The following is a 16,933-nucleotide window of genomic DNA, read 5'->3' as shown; positions in this document are numbered from 1 at the left end:
GCGTGAGAGTGGTGGGAGTTGGTCCCGTTTGTTTGAAAGTGAAAAGAAAAGGAAAAAAAAAGAAGAAACTCTGAGAATACCGTGACATATTGTACACTTTACTGCACTTTGGTCAGAGCCAATTGATTTTCCGAGTACCTACTCTACTGAATTGCTGGGCAAACATCAATATACTTTTACCTAGATAAACGTGACCCATGTGAGGAAGAATTGTTGAGGGTATACATTGAATTTAATTTCACTTGTCACACAAATATTCGTGTTGAACGAGTACGGAGAGGTTTGAGGTGCTTGGGGAACCTTGCAGGATAATGTGCAAGTGCTGGGATATGTGGGGATGGGGGTGGGTGTGAGGGGTGTAGGAGGGATATGGGAGGGTAGGTAAAGTTACCGTGGCGCCATGCCATGGATAAGGGATGAGAAGTAATGGCACGAGGAAACTCGACGGCGCGATAGGTCGCCGGATAAAGTTATGGCTCGTACACAACGTACGCCAGGTTCTGCCGGTTGTCTACTCTCTCTCTTTCCTCTCTTCAATCCTCAAAGCCTTCCTCTGTGAAATTCTCTCTGCCTTTCGGCTGTTATCTCTGTCGGCGCGCCCTCTTTTGATGGCGTCAGTAAGTCAATGGGAAAACGGTGGAAGGGGAATTGTAAGTGGTGTTTACGCTCATACGAGAAATCTGATCCTCACCCCCAAGTTGTTTTTCGTGATTTTTTTTTTCACTCTCAACGAAATCTCTGGGGATTTGCTTTTGAACGTTGCATGTGAGCTTTAGGATGGAGAAATTGGAGCACCAGACGTCGGGATTGGGCCAGTGGGTGGTGGAACAATTGATGAAGTCGCTTCAAGGTCTTGGAAGAATGATTTCATGAAAATCGAGAACTTTCCTGCAATCTTTATCGGCGGATATCTTGCGAACCAGCAGTGATAAAAATACAGGATGAAATGCCATGAAAAGCCCTTTTAATTCTGCAAATGGCACGTCTTTGTCTTTTTCCGATAGCATTATTCTATCAAGAGATATTGATTTTTGAAAATCGTTGATAATTTAATTCAATTCCAAGTCGATGAAGTAGACTGGAACTCTGTTAATTCTATTAGGCGAATTTTTCATAAATATTTTCTCATTTCGTCCAACGAAATAAATTTATCCACGAAGTACAGAAATATCAGATAATGACAAAATTGTCTATAGTTAGAAGACCAATATCTCATCAGTAATAATAATATCCAGTTAACCAATACTTGAACAATGAAACTTTCCAATAATTAATTATCCCGTTGGTTTCTCACTAAATTAGAGTTAGCTTTCACTGGCTTTCGACCGTGTTATCGATATCCTCGAGGGAGGGATAAATGAACATGGAGATTTCGATTTCCGGTGAATCCCCTCATTATCGCAAAGTCTAATGAAAGCTCATTAAATAAACAAACTCAATCGCCATTCAATTGAAGAATCGCTCAAATATCGAATTTGATCTCAAGATATCCAATTAATTCAATTTCAAATAATTACTCTCAAATAACTCCCGACAAATTTGCATTCCCGCACTTGATTTGATTGATTTAGTTCTTCATTCGTTAACGAACGGATTTTATCCCTGACGTCACAGTAAATAATTCGATTAAATCTGATTGAAGTCTTAAAGTAATTTTACGCTCAATTTATTCTTCAATGAATTCCGTTGTATTTGTCTCCATAAATGAATACAAATTAATATATCATCGTGCATGCCGGTATATTTTCCCGATAAGGGTAGGGTAAATGACACCAGGGGATGATAAAAAATCCGGACTTACCTCGCGTGTAGAGCGCATCCATGCGACGCAATTGTGTAACCAGTCCTCGATGGGGTGTGTCGCAAGGGTGGTTCATGGTTATGCCCCTGACTCAAGGGGTAGTTGTTGTTGCAGTTATTCAGGGGTGCACGTAGACTACCCGGTAGATGGCAAGAAGCCGCAGCATGATCACTGAAACATCGACAGAATTTCCAGATTACATACCATTGCGGAAAACACTCCCTAAAAAAATTCACACCCACACCCACATCTCCATACCGACGATGGTAACTACAGTTTCCTACCCCCGATATCGCTTATCAGACAAAGGGTAAAGCAGATCACGCCCACAGTTGATAACGGCAGCAGCATCCAGGTGATACCTAATCACCGGCAATTTGTACTTGAATTGAAAAAAAAAAAAACGTGACGACTATATTGTGTATAATTAAGACCGGTGATAACAGGGGAGATAAGACACCATGGGAAATCACACCGTCCCAGTTAGTCTCTTATCATCATTTTATAATCAGTTTTGAAACGAACGAGTGGTAGATTACAGGTTGAAGCAGGTAGATAGAGCGATACCCAACACCGTCCCTTCTTTCATTTTCTTTCTTTGGTATAAATAGAGCATTTAGAACGACTGCTTTATACTCTGATGTTCCCACGGTCCTGTTGAATAGCAGACTAAATATTTGCATCGGAAAGCACACGTGCCACTCATTCGCTTTAATTATCATCACTCCCAATTAATTAACGAATTGGTGCAATGAAAAATTAGGGGATTTGCAGCAGCTGCTTGAAATACGATTGGAGTGGAAAATCGGAGAGGATTTAAATGTTATAGGACAACTACGACAACAACTCGGAATAGATCCCGCTATTTTTAATGATGATAATTATAGACGAGGTGGGATATTTTTTTTTTAGTTGTTGTGATTGGAGTTTTCTCACCTGTTCGTAATTATCTGTGTCAGGGGGAGGGACGTGCAATGGACGCTTCCGGTATTTGTGACAGCTGTATCACTGGTTAGTTTTTAAATGAAAACAAAAAATGTACTTGTGGAAAATTGAATGGATGAGGGTGGAATGAACGTTAGGGTTTTAACGTAAATTTCTGGCAAAAAGTATTGTTACCGGAAGTGATGGGTATGAAATCGTGAGGCTCAATATTTCCTGTCTTTCAACGATCGTTATCTCAATTTTTAGCGGTATGTTAGCTGTTGCATAAATGAAGATACAGATGATATTTAATGATGACTTTTAAGTGAGTGAATTAAATTGTTGTTCTTTATGAGGGATGTTAACAATTTATCTTGCGCGTTTCATGGACTAATCAGTGTGACCCTAAGATCACACGAGTGTCAGCATTAATTGAAACTGAGATAATCATTAAGACATCCTGATCAGATCGGTTACTGTCAGTTTAGCGACAATCTTCTAGTGCTTTCAAAACGATCGACTAAACATGCGTTTTGTAAAAATGATATTTATGGTATTGGCCATAGCTTTCACTGTCGACATCGAAGTGTCAGGTAATTAATTTTATAATTAATTTTCCCAGAGTAGATTATATTGCTTTAAATGTCGAGAAGTTCCTCTCCGTTTTAATGAATTCATGAACTCTGACCCCCCGAGAGGAAAATAAATAGAGTCGAACCCGAGAATAGATTTTTTCAAGAATAAATATCATATGACATATGAAATATCCACTGAATCGTGGTTTTGAATAATCTCGAGCCATTTATTTATTTAAAATTGAACACCAGAATTCTTCAGGGCTATTTTCATCGATTTGAATGATCACCAATTTTTTAGGAATTCCAGAGACATTTCCAGAGATTTATCCAGGCGTTACGTCATGGGCACTGGTTCCATGCAATATAAATTGCAGAAAGCTTTGCAGACGTTTTTATAATAGTGACATTTATCATGTTTCCTCCATTTGCACTGAGGATCGCGAATGTTATTGCATGTAAGTATATTAATTCTAGAGTCCAAAACATAATAATATTTCTCAATTTTTTTGTTTAGGACGAGACCTATTGATCAAGATCCAAATGTAGTGTTACTGGCTTAAATTGTATCAATGAAATTCAAGAAATAAAACATTGCACTTCCTTTCAAATTTTGAGAATAATTAGTAACATTAATTATTAGAGAATTAGCCTTGAGAGAGAAATAACTTCTGACTTTCTCAGGGCAACAATGCACTGTTTCAAATTGCATTGCCTCGCGTGGCTGTCTCATTGAAAATTATGATTACGTACCAATTACCCTGACCCTAAGGTCATACGAAACTGTCAGCAATGGTTTATCTCTCGCAAATATATCGAGAAAAACCACAAGACATCCTGATCAGATGAATTTACAGTCAGTACTGTGATAATCTTCTGGTGCTCTTCAAGCAATCGAAAAAACATGTTGCATGTTGTGAAAGTGATATTTGTGTTATTAGCCATAAGTTCTGCTCTCGACATTCAAGTGTCAGGTAAATAATCCCCTCAGAATACATCAGGCCTCCATTTTTAACTGTTAAATTATATCAGAGATATAATGTTAGATATATATATATCAGAGATTCAATCGATTGATTAGAATTATTTATCGAATTCAATAGCAACTTGGAAAGAATTTTGGATCAAGCTGTGGACACCAGAAGAGGATTTCAAATGGGGAGATAATTGCGACCGTAATTGCAGAGCAGTTTGCATTACAGATTTGAGAAATAGTGATTACAGTATCGGATCTCGTTGTAACAAGGAAGGCTGGTGCATCTGCTCGTAAGTCCGCAGTCCCTGATCCCCAAAATAATAAATTATTAACACAACATTTTCATTACAGAAAATCGGATGCGACCGCCATCAAGTGGTCAAGTAAATTATTGCCGTTAACTTGTCTCCTATTCCTCTATAAATTCCACTGGTAATACATTTATAAATGGAGCCACTTGCTCCGAGGACAGGTTCATATTTGGATTTGATTAGATATCTGTTATCATTGCGATTATTCTTCAAGTGCATTACACGAATAATTCTCTGTACATAAAAAAAAATAATATATCACCGATTTCTTAACGATCGAGAGAACAATTGTTTCATAATTTCCTATATATTTTATGGGAGCAACTTGATTTATATAAAATCGACAAAATGGAGGTTACCGAGTTCCCCTAATTACAGCTACGATTTAATTCATTATAATAGTACCAGGTCTGTGTTTATACTGACAAAGCGTATTATGTCATAAACCAAGCTTCAACAAAAGAGGGGAGCAAATACAGTGCATAGGATGGGAAACCGCATGACAAAAGAGAAATTGTACTCTGAGGTAAATCCGTGGTGAACATTGGGAAAAGTACACCCAGGAGATATGAGAAAATGGGGCTTTATATGAGGAGATCCACAGTGAATCGAGGGACAGGACAATGACACTCGTGTAATTGTCAGGGTCATGGGGAGGAGTTCAATGAGGTACATGACACGTGCTGCTGGCACTCGCGTCAATACGTCTCATTAAGCGTTCGCCAATTTTCCAATTTTCATTACATCAAGGGGTCAAACGATTCCTTCATTCATTCATCTCGTGGAAATAAATGTAAATGCGGATTGGTCGATTGTTTTTAGGGAAAAAATCATAGATTCATTTGTTCAATAATTTGCAATCTCCTTTTAAAACAAATTGATCATTGAACAAGGATTATTGCACCTCATGAAAATGTAATTACGAAAATATAAATTTCGTTCGGTTTGGAAAATTTCAGGGTTGATAAAAAAATTAGAATGATTTCATCCAGTGTGCAAATCCGTTTACTACCATTGAATATTTAAAAAAAAAACAATTCAACATGGAACTAAACCAGATGACATTCAATTACATAAAAAATTCAATCGAAAAAAGCAATTACTGGACTTTCCATTGATCTGAACCAGCACTCCAATTAATTGGTAATCGACTCTCGAATTTCCTCGAACAATTTAACCAAATCAATAGCAACAGGAAACTGGCTTCAATCATCCATAATGACATCATCAACATCGAAAGAACGCACATGTCCCAACAAAATGGTACATGATCCCCAATAATTTCCACCCAATGCAGAAAGACATTGAGCAGATGAGCGAATCGCTGAGCGATTTGAAGCCGCGTTCATCCATTATGTGATAAAATTCGCACGAGTGCACTCTGAGAATATCCACCATCTCAATGACACCCAAGTTGTCATGAATGGATAAACAGTTTGACTGCACGAATCATTGATAATAATAAACTCAGATCCGCAGGTCCGTTCCTCGCGTTTCAATCGGCAGCTGAACCAACAAGTTTGAGGCCGTTGGCACGAGAAAGCAGATGTCATGTTAGTCATGTACATAGATATCTATATACATACCGACAACGCCCGCAAGATAAGATACTAAATGCGAGACTAAAGAGTAATAATCCACCTCATTCTGATTACAGCATCGCTCATGAAATAAATTTGCTCATGACATTCAGACATGACATTAAGATCACTGCTAATTATTCTAATTACCACACAGAACTTGAAATAGCACAAATGATTGAAATTCGGCACCGGAATTTTCAATCAAAACACGAAGCATAATCACATCGAGAAAAAAAAACGTGAAATCATCACAATCAATGAATTATTCAAGTTATCTAATAAATGAGATTAACTAACAGAAGTCGGTATTCGAATCTTCCACCAGGATTGAATCCTTCCCCACATGCTCGAACAAAATGCAACAAAATTTGTCTCAACCCCATAAATAAATATGTTTTTCCGCATTGTCAAACCGCAGAGTAAAATTGCGGTGAAAAAATAACTTGATAACTAGGAGTAAATAAAAGAAGAAGGAAACCTTACCCAAGACAGTTAGTGGTTTTGAAGCTAACCATCTCGCATTAAACGTTAAATAAATCCAAGGCACTTGTAAATGCACATTTGATCATGACAGACTCACAAATTAACACTGCAACACTGATAATTATTTAACATTTATAAACACACGATGATGATAAAGGGTCTTACGAGCACTAGTCCGTCCAGCTGCGCGTTTCCGGAGCGACTGACTACCACGCTTCGTGTCCCCGACACTCCCACCCTTGCATTCTCTCTTTTATTTTTTCCTTTATTTTTACCTTTTTCCTCCACCTCTCTCACTCTTTCTCTCCCTCTTCACCTATTCACTGCGTCATTTTAACACAGGCGTTGTCCTCTTTCCATGTTTGTTGCACACCTGAAACCCCTTACATCCGCCGTTCATCCGTGTCAACCGAGTTCAATAATTTTCCTCGTGAAATATATCCTGCAAGTTTTCCACTTCTTGAAATGTGTTCCACAGGGTGAAATTCACCTGGCGGATGAGAACAGGTGACTATTCGGGTTTATGAGGGTTTTTAGTTTTCGTGGGACTTAGGGTTTCCGAGGAAATTATACCTGCGAGGGGCCGCAGGTAAACTGGAAAAATTCCAGTGCTCTAGAGAAATTCTATTTTTATGACTAAAAATTTTTTTATTTTGAAAGCAATTGTCAAGGTAATTCGAGATAATTATTCCTTTCGAAAGGCCGGAGTGTTTCAATGAAGGGACATTGGGATTTCACTCGAATAACAAAATGAAACTAATGAAACAAGTTCTTAGTGGAGTTAAACCGGGACGGTACTACTCGGTTGATTAATTTTCCAAGACTTTAAAGGAATTTCCGTATTTCACTGAATATGAAACGGAAATTGAAGGGGAGTTCTGCAGGATTAAGTTTTCAATGAAATGTTATCTAGGTCTTTTTGATCTACTGCCGGGGGTTCATGTAAGTGGGGAATTTTCTGCTGCGAGTACGCGAACTTATGGAGTAAATAAAGGATTGAATTTTGAGGATGTCATTATAGCCATTTCTCTAAACCGTCAGCAGATCTCTGTTCAATTCTCCAATTTTTTCTCCATGCATGGGAAGTGGAAAATCTACACCACCCGACACTATGAAATTTGTAATACAATCGAATGGGAAAAAGGAAAAAGAGGGAAAAAAAACGGAAAATAGAACTGAATGAAAGAGAAAATCCCGAGGGACAAAAATTCTCATCTGGACGCAGCCGGTCTCGAAGCTCTCATTCATCTATTTTTTATTTTCCGAAGACTTGAACGACAGACTCGATGAATTCGTTTCCTACGAAACAGCAGCGGGAGAAAAAATTTGCGCGTCGATGGAAAAATGAATGAATAACAAAACGAATGGATGAAATACGGGGGAGGGAGGGGTGAAAGCCAAAATCGTTGGCATGATAAAAAAATCAATCATGGAAAGTAATTGGGATTGTATTCTATGGAAATCGCCGCGTATTATCGGATTGATGGCGGTGAAAGGGTTCTACGGCGAAAATCCATTGGAAAATGGAAAAAAATTGATGAAAAATGCATTTGAACAGTTTAAATTGATCAGTGAATCGCGACTTCGGGATTAGAGAAAATTTGTGGAGTGGAGTTCTATTTATTTCGGAATGAGATTTTTCGCCATGGCATGGAAAACAGTGTGGCCTCGAGACAGGAAAAATTCCCGCGAATGGAAAATGGTGGTCTTGATTTAAGGACAATATCAATTTAGAAAGAATTCTATTTGAGAACTTGAGGAAATGAGGGTTTCTGACTGATACTATTGAAGAAGGTGGAAAATTCAGCGGTAGGTATTTTCAATCTAGGCTAAAATTCCCCTACCTCCGAAGGCACCATCTATCACCTTCGATCTCCTCGACCTACCACAAATAGAAAACACATTTGAACCCGTGGAAATGTCAAGTTCTGAATATAAATGAATTTTCCATTGATTCTCAGCAGATTAAAATCTGAGCCTTATTTAAGGAATCGAGGAATCCACCTAGACCAAATAAACCACAAAACGAATAAAAATATCCACCAGACGTGACAAAATTCACTTTCATTAAATCCTCATCACGAAAAGTTGTTCGGAATCGATAAGTTGCGCATTTGTGATTGCGATAAAATGAGCAAAGTAGGAAAAGGCGGACGTTGGAGAAGCGCCGGAAGAGCAGAAATCGATAGAATGTGGCGTAAGAGAAAAAAAGGTAGTTGGAGAAAATGAAAAGAAAAGAAGTGGAATTTTTTGTTCGAGTCGTTGGCCTCTCACGAGGAAAGACTAGACGCGCCCAAGCGCAAACTGCATGAGCCTAAGTTGAAGGGGTGGGTGGGAGGGGTTGGATATTGCATGGTGAAGAAGAGTATGAGTGGGAAGCCGGATAACTCGTGAGTTGCACATAGAGGAGTGCCCAAGGGAAACTTTTCGAGGTTCCATTTTCCATGGATCCGAGTGCTCAGCACAAAAGAACGTCACTGAGACTGCAGTTGGTACCGGAGTACTTCAGCGTACATATAAAGTTGGATGACTTTGGATAACGCAGGGTGATATATTATATGAACATATATCAACACTCCCGAGGGCTCAATTGTTCCCTACATTGATACATAACACATTTGGGGGATTATATCACCAGAAATTACACACTCATTTGTACTCCCAAGCTGTTACAACTTGTCTCTCAAATCGCGACCCCCAGGGACATTTTTTTTCAAAGAGTTGTCATCATTTGTCATCATTCGATTGGCATATACGATTGGAGATAAATGACATTTTATGGACAGTTACTATTGATTATTCATGAAAATGAAATTTCAGGTTTTACTCACGGTTCAGTAAATTTACAATCCAATATGCCATTATGTTTTTCAAAAATATAGGGCTGTATTTTTTTTTTATTCGAAAAAACGAGACTATTAGACTGTTTGCAGTATTTGCAGTTCGCGTATCTTCTTATTTGCAACGTAAAGAACACAGAGCAGAATTTATTCCTCGACGTGCATATTCGTAATCATCCCGACAAATATTAGCTATCCAGTAAAATATCATATAGCGCTTCTATTCCCAATGGTATACCTCCGCTTCAGCAACGATTTCATATTATGTACCAACGCTGCATGGGATTATAAAAAAAAAATGCATTTTGAAGTCTTAACCAATTATTTTTTTAAAATCGTATTTTGCAGTATTCGAAGAGGTGAATATTTATCTAGTTTATTGCAATGCGAATGATTTTTCTTGTGCCAGCCAAAAATATCTTCTTCCTGCAGGTGTTTTTTTTCAATTTATAATATTCTGTTGAATTTTTAGGTTTTCTTTAAATCTTGCACACTTGACTACCCGTTAACTATTCTGGAGTCTGTGGTTTAATTAGAAGCCCTATATTTTTAATGCGTCGTCGAGGGCTTTCTCTGAGTTGCGAGGGGAGTCGACCTCAACAAAAGCCAGTGTTGTATGACAAATACATTTTCACTGTGAAAAGATGAATATTTCACGAGGAAATTGGCTTGTAACATTTCTTTTACCGACTTTCCCTCTTTTTTACGAGGAAGTGATGGGTCACTCCCGTGATCATGCGCCTGGAAAATTTGTCGGGCACGTGTTGGAAAATCGCTGCGGGGGTTAAATTTGTCTGGAGCACGTGTTGAGCAAATGTCAAAGGACGAAAGTATCATTTCCGAGCGTATCCCGCGCAATTCCGTCACCTTTTATCCAAGTACTTTCTTGTCTGACACTTGGGGACGAGCAAGCACCACTCAACCGCTGGTTATTCCGGTTGATTTTTTTATCTTTTTTTTTTTGGATGCTCCCTTGCTCTGGAAACCAGCCGAGCTTCCGACAATTTTGCGCCAACGACGCCATTACCGGAAATGATTTACGAGACTCGGATGCCACGAAGTGGTGGAATGAGACAGCGAAAGAATAAAGAAAATATGGTGAGAGCTGAACAATTGGTGCTTCAATTTGTTGGAAAATCTTTTGGCATTTTGAAAATCGGTGGAATTACTTGATATTTGCGTACAATTATGGAAACTATAAACTCAATTAACTCCAGTGGAAGTGAGACGGAGGAAAAACTATTGAAATTCACGTCATGCCCTTGCAGAGAGCAATGAAATTGCATCACGTGCACAAGTTCAGGACAAAATTACATCACGTCATCTGACAGGTCTTTGTTCATTCATGAAACCGTGAGGCATAAATTTGAAGATTACACGTGCTACACAGTACAGTGTTCCATTATACATTTCCTAATGGGTGCAATATTAAATTTTTTCCTTACCCCTGACAAAATAATTCCCACGAGAAAAAGAGTCTTGAAAATTTATCAGTGAATGAAAAATCATCAATGCCGACTACTCCCCGGTAATTTCTCAGTCAACAATTGTCCAAACACTTCCCTGGAATTCACCACCTCAGCAAACCACCCTCGGGCTTTTCGATAACAAGGATTGGGGTTAGCATAACCCCGATCTCTTCACCTGCGATGGAATCTGTCCAGTGACTTCCTATAGCTCTCAAAACCACGCCCATCCCTCAACTCCTTTCATTTCCATTTCCAACAATCTCCAGGCATAAGAGAGAATAGATAAAATTTCCTCCTCAACTCTGTGTTTCCATGATGGCATGACGATGGCATTCAGGACTGGCTCTAAACGCTAGCGTGAGGATTTATCGGTGGCATAAACTTTCGCCATTTGAGATCTCTGGATCCCCCTGTCTCCCCCAGGGGGGTGCAAGTTCTTCGCACCCTTTCTGGGTTTCGTACAGTAGCACAAGTTGGATGGAATGATATAGTAAAGCCAAAAGGAGGTGCATCTATATGTTCGCTTCTGCACATTAACGTGCAACCGGCATTTCGTATGCCAGATGCTTGCCAAAGACCCCTGGGGCAGCCCGTGGATGCAAACTCTTAGGTACATATAACACACCACCAATTTGGTACATGCAAAATTTCACATTGAAAATCATTTGCAGCGATAATACCACTAGAGAGTTAAAGTCACAAATACTAATCTATAAACAATTTTTATAAAACCGCAAAAAAAAGACTCATAATTAATGTATTGAATATTGATGTACTGCCAATTGGGACAAGAATAAATATTTTTATGGGTTCATTAAAATCCTTATTGATTATTGATTGATTATTGATTATTGATGATCTAGAAAAAACTGAGAGTCATGAAGACTCCGGTATATTTAATCCAATGTGTCTAATAATAGGCCAGGTCTTTGAAAATTACCCCGAATTTCCATCTCAAGACTTTTCATCGCCATCCATTCAATTTTTCATCGAAATACAGAGAGTGGAGTGAAATCTACCGGGAGAGAAGGCAGAGAACGTCCTGAGTTCAACTTTTCACATGAACGTACACATTGCAAGGATATCCTCACGTCTTCCCGACTTCTTCAATATTTTCACGTTTCGAAAAGTCAGCGACTCGTAAACTCCAACTCACCCTGTCTCATTCTCTGAGATTTTCTCTCCCTGTTGCACCGGATTCCTCGGGCGGAAGAGTTTACAGATGATCCGGTGATCCATTCTGATTCTCCAGGTACAGATTTTTTTTTTGGTTAAAAAGCATTGAGTGCGCGGTCCATATCCCCAATCTCCCATTTCTCAGACTTTGCATCTCAATTCTCTGTACCTAGCATCAATATTACCGTGGAGTTGCAGTTGGAGATTGTTTCCGGGAATAATTGAGGAAGGATGAGCTATTTGTGCATTTGGTTTGAGGAAGAGACTTGACAACAGCATAAAACAGCATAAAAGTTCAACAAAAGAGTTATCGTGGTACTCGAAAAGAGTCACTAGACTCGTCATTTTAAACTCATAACCCTGGACAAGCCAATCGGCTTTGAACCCGTTTCTACGACAAGCAGCGATTGTTTCAAACGGCTGATAAACTTCCAACGGTTCTCATATATAATCCTCGAGCTATTTACAATTCCGAGTTCAGTACAAGCACGCAAACCCGCACAATGAGATTTTTGTGGATTTTTCTGGTGCTCGTCGTGGGACAGTTGGCGTCCGCGTGCTGTCCAAGTTGCTGTCCGACTTGCTGTCCCAGTCATCCAGAACCGGCTGTCGAGAAGACGATTTTATTGAAGATCGTGAAACAACCGCCGAAACCAACCAAGAGGAAAACTTCTTTGATCATTAAACTTGTTAAAGAGGAGAAGAAGACAGATCCGCCTCCGCAGCAGTGGTATCTAGTCCCTGGACCTACGCGGGAAGAAATAACCACGGAACCACCTAAGGAGAAGAAATACGTATGTTTCCCGTGCTGAAGTCAAAAATGTAAAATAAAGAAAATGTGTCATGTTACTGTAAAAATTGAATAAATTCGTTCGATTGAAGAAAATATTCATCTCATTTAATTTCATGTGTTTTTCTGATTTTTTATCGTGTCCCAATTCCACTAAAAATTCGATGTCATTATTGATCTAGATAAATTGAAGAAATCTCATCTTAATATCCCTTAAAATTCTGTAATTAAATCCAGAAAATTAATAATTAATTGCGTATGAATGAAATAAAAAAAATGGAAAAATAAAAAAAATAAATAAATAAATAAAAATAAAAAAATAATAAAAATTCTCTGTCTTTCTTTAGATTTTTCTTTTGATTTTCCTTCAAGCAGAGGGTTCCGCATTTATGCAAAATAGAGTGAGAAATAAAATAGAATTTGGATTGAAAATCCACGTAATCCCTGGGACTTGGAAATGTCAGTGGATGGGCAGTCCCATCTGTTCTCCTGAGATTAGCATGGAATTAGAAGTGATGATTGCCACACCGAGTGACGCGATACAGTCGCAATGCAGTTGGGTCAAACCACGAATTTGCATAGAGCCCTCCTGAATGCCACACGATAGAGAGTGCAATATGGTGAATCGATTTACCCCACCCCCTGTTCTAATTCTCTATCCAAATTTTCCCATAATTTTCATCACCCACGCGGCATCATAAGAGCATCTCGAGAATTAATGTTCCAATTGTAAACAGATGACATATTCAGTGTTTGTTGGTAAACCGGAAGAGGAATCCACAACATAATAAATACCCCAACATCCCACGTCTAAAATTACATAAGCTACCTGCACACATCGTAAAAATGTGCGTTAAAATAGGCGCACACCCAACGGGGCTAGTATTTCTAGTCATTAACAAGCCACAAAAAAAAAATTGCTGAGAACGCCAATTCGTTTTATTGAAAAAGTTTTCTGCATGGGAGAGTGAAGATGATTGAATGAGCCCAACTTACCCAACAAAAGCTACGCGAAAGAGTATAATTAAAATGAAAAGTTGGGAGGGAAACACGAGAAAGTGGGGGAGTATTTTCCAATATATTTTCACGACACTGTGAACATCGGAGTGACGTGTACTAGACGTTGATTACAGGTACCAGCTGTATCATTGAAATTTTTATGATGGAATGTATTTGTTCTTCTTTCGTCATCGTGATGCTCCACTCGTTTTCGATAATGAGTAATTGAGGAAGATGATGCGGCATCATCTCGACACCGAGTGAAATATCGGATGAAATATTTTCATCAATCAATGATTAAATCAATGACGGTGTAGTCAGCAAATATTCAATCTCCCATGGAAAACTCTGTCGATTAATTAACCGTTGAAGGAATGTAAAGAGTTGTTGATATGAAATAAATTCGTTTATCACTTCGCAATTTAATTCCATCCGACTACACACGCTCATCAAGATATATTGAAACGTCAGGTAATCTGACCGGCTACATTAGCCCGGGAATTTCAATGCTCAGAAAGGCTTAATGAATAGCTCCTGAGATTGATCGAGCCTTAACTATGCAACTATGCTATTCGTGCTCGAGCCATACTTGAAGACACGTATCCCTGTACACGTGTTCACAACCACAAATGGACAGAGCCAATGTACCACCTTGACCGACCACTCAACTTCCGCCTCTTGGTGTTTGCCTTTTGTACAATCAAAAACCATTAGATGAAGAACTTCATGACGAGTGTCACATCGAAGACTTCAGGCTCTGACTCTACGCAAAGGTTTTTTCATTTTTTTCAAATAATTTTTAACGCAATTATCTTTTTAATCTTCAATCAAGGGGTCGGGAATATTGTGGGGAAATTTTCAAATCCATTATCGAGGGGATTTCCAATTGGTATTTGACGAGTGGAAAGTCGATGATAATTTTTCATGCATGAGGTATTCGCTATGCGAGGAAACGTTCTGGGGAATCAAATATTACGATTATCGATATTTCGCAGATGAGGGAATGAATAAATAACTGATAAAACGGGGAATGGAATAAATGCGAGGAAAGTTGATGGCTTAGTGTCCGGACGGGACAATTGAATACCCGGGTAAAAAAAATTGAAATCAGAAAATTTTTTCCAAATTTTCAAAAAAATTTTCCAAAAATTTGAATGGGAAAATTTTTTTTATAATTTGGATGACGTATTTTTTGAGAATATTGAAAAATTAAAAAAAAAGAAAACAATAGTATAATATAAAAAAAATTATATTCGCAAAATTTTTCAAAACATTTCCCAAAAATACAATTGTTTTGTTTCCCGATTTTTTTTTGGTTTCAATCAAAAGAAAGACAGAGAATTTTTATTTTTTTAAATTTTATTTTAATTTTTTTCAAATTTTATTTTTATTTTATATTTTATTTTATTTTATTATCTGACCTTTAAATATTCCAGGGAGAAGAGCTAATTATATTGAACCGTGATGAGCTATCGTACTACTTATTGCGCTCGGAATAGCCCATAGTTTTATTAGCCCTGCACTTTCCGTGGTCCTAGGGTTCATGATTATCGCATAGTTGTTATTTACGTTCACCTAGAGGTGGAGGTAAAATTTGTAACAGTCGTTATAGTGTGATAAAGTAACCCGTGGGAGAATAGCGGATACTGTTGTTAACATGAGGTTAAAGTGGAGTTCTGAATTTATTTCATAATGAATAAACTTGCACGTCAGAATTCACGAAGAAAATGGGGCAATCATATCGTTTTATCTATAGAATAATAATCAATGACATGTCCTTTATTGTGTTCATACCTCAAATCATTTGATCAGTTGATGAAAAAATTCAATTTTCGGGATAAATCACTCTCGTCGCTCAAAAATTCTAGATTCTAAAAATTCTACCTCTCAGGGCTGGGATAAATAATTTTTGGTTTTTACAATCAACCTCTAGTTGATTTTGAATTTTGAATTTTATTAAAAAATTATTTTCCGTCTCCGAAAGTTTTAGATCCGCGCAATAGGTGCAGTGACGCGAAAATAAATTTCTGAATATTCTTCCTAATTTTTTTATTTAATAAAATTCACATTTTTTCCGCGATTCAATATGAGATTGTTTATTAATTTGATCTGCAGTGAAAGGTGTATGAATTTCATACCCATCGAGACACTCTTAATAACGATTCATTACTCCATACAGTGTTTCGCTCGAAAGATCGGCGGGCAATTAGCCAAATGGTTGAGCCTGTAATTGGAGCAGCCACCCCCTCGTTACCGTATATTTACCATCCAATACTTGTGCACATGCCTCTATTCCCCACTTATTTCTTACCATTCCGGCGAAACCTACTTTTCGACTTTCAATGAGTCTCGAGCTAACACGAGACGACAAGTGCATCCCATCACCAACACTAATATCTCACGATTCCCATCACACCGTGCGATATTGAGTTTCACCTCTTTTCCTCCTCTCCACTCACTTTCACGAAAAGTTCGAGGGTTAATAGTAATTTACGACGGTTAACTGTACACCACTTGGTTCGAGCAAGTAGAGCCCAGACACCTATTCTCCGGACCTCAATAAATCGAAAATACTTTCGGCAATTAAAAAATCCTAACCGTTTCCCATTCTCCTCATTCATCCATTATTGATAAATTATTTATCTAGCTTTCCGCATTAATTATAAAATTATAATAAAAAATCGAGATTAAACTTTAATTTTACAGGACAAAGTGGCCGTAATGGAAGTTGCAAAAATTTCCACATCTTTCTGTTCTCAACTTGGGTGAACCCAATGTACTTTCAGTAATTAAGAAATTCTCATGTATCTATTTCTCCGTGGAAAAACTTTAATTACTATTTTTCAACGATAATGGGAAAAATGATATTAACGGAAAAACGTTCCCCGCCGTTTTAAACTTTAATTGAAAATAAAATTGTATTTCACGGTAAAATTCTCGGGCAAAGTGAAAAAAAAAAATTGAGCGAAGAAATTTTGAATAATTCACTCGACGAATAAAAGGCGT

The 16,933-nt window shown here is 38.0% G+C and overlaps 2 protein-coding genes across 6 annotated transcripts in view; one reads left to right on the top strand and one right to left on the bottom strand.

Annotated features, from left to right (window-relative positions):
• The window catches only part of kmr (kramer), a 79,669-nt gene extending 72,856 nt beyond the window's left edge, over nt 1–6,813 (bottom strand). For 3 of the 5 annotated variants that reach the window (XR_892006.1, XM_011301667.1, XM_011301688.1), the window contains exons 1-2: nt 6,654–6,809; nt 1,802–1,972 (exon numbers count right to left, since the gene is read on the bottom strand). Coding sequence is in view for 4 of the 5 variants with exons in the window: in XM_011301667.1 (XP_011299969.1) it covers nt 1,802–1,972; nt 6,654–6,685 (203 nt within the window). In the remaining variant the exon portion in view is untranslated. Of the gene's footprint in view, nt 1–1,801; nt 1,973–6,653 lie in introns of all 5 variants that reach the window. The other 2 variants (XM_011301656.1, XM_011301679.1) reach the window with 2 other exon arrangements.
• LOC105264641 (uncharacterized) lies at nt 4,127–4,864 on the top strand. Its single transcript, XM_011301644.1, has 3 exons — nt 4,127–4,274; nt 4,404–4,566; nt 4,628–4,864. Exons 1-3 carry the CDS (start codon nt 4,205–4,207, stop codon nt 4,710–4,712), a joined length of 318 nt encoding a protein of 105 aa, XP_011299946.1. The 5' UTR covers nt 4,127–4,204; the 3' UTR covers nt 4,713–4,864.
• Nucleotides 6,814–16,933: the final 10,120 nt, after the last annotated feature.

The sequence above is a fragment of the Fopius arisanus genome, unplaced genomic scaffold (genome assembly GCF_000806365.1).
Source record: "Fopius arisanus strain USDA-PBARC FA_bdor unplaced genomic scaffold, ASM80636v1 scaffold00001, whole genome shotgun sequence".
In the NCBI taxonomy this organism is placed as follows: Eukaryota; Metazoa; Arthropoda; class Insecta; order Hymenoptera; family Braconidae; genus Fopius; species Fopius arisanus.
Note: the sequence above shows the minus strand (reverse complement) of the source record. Positions and strands in the feature narration are given on the sequence as shown.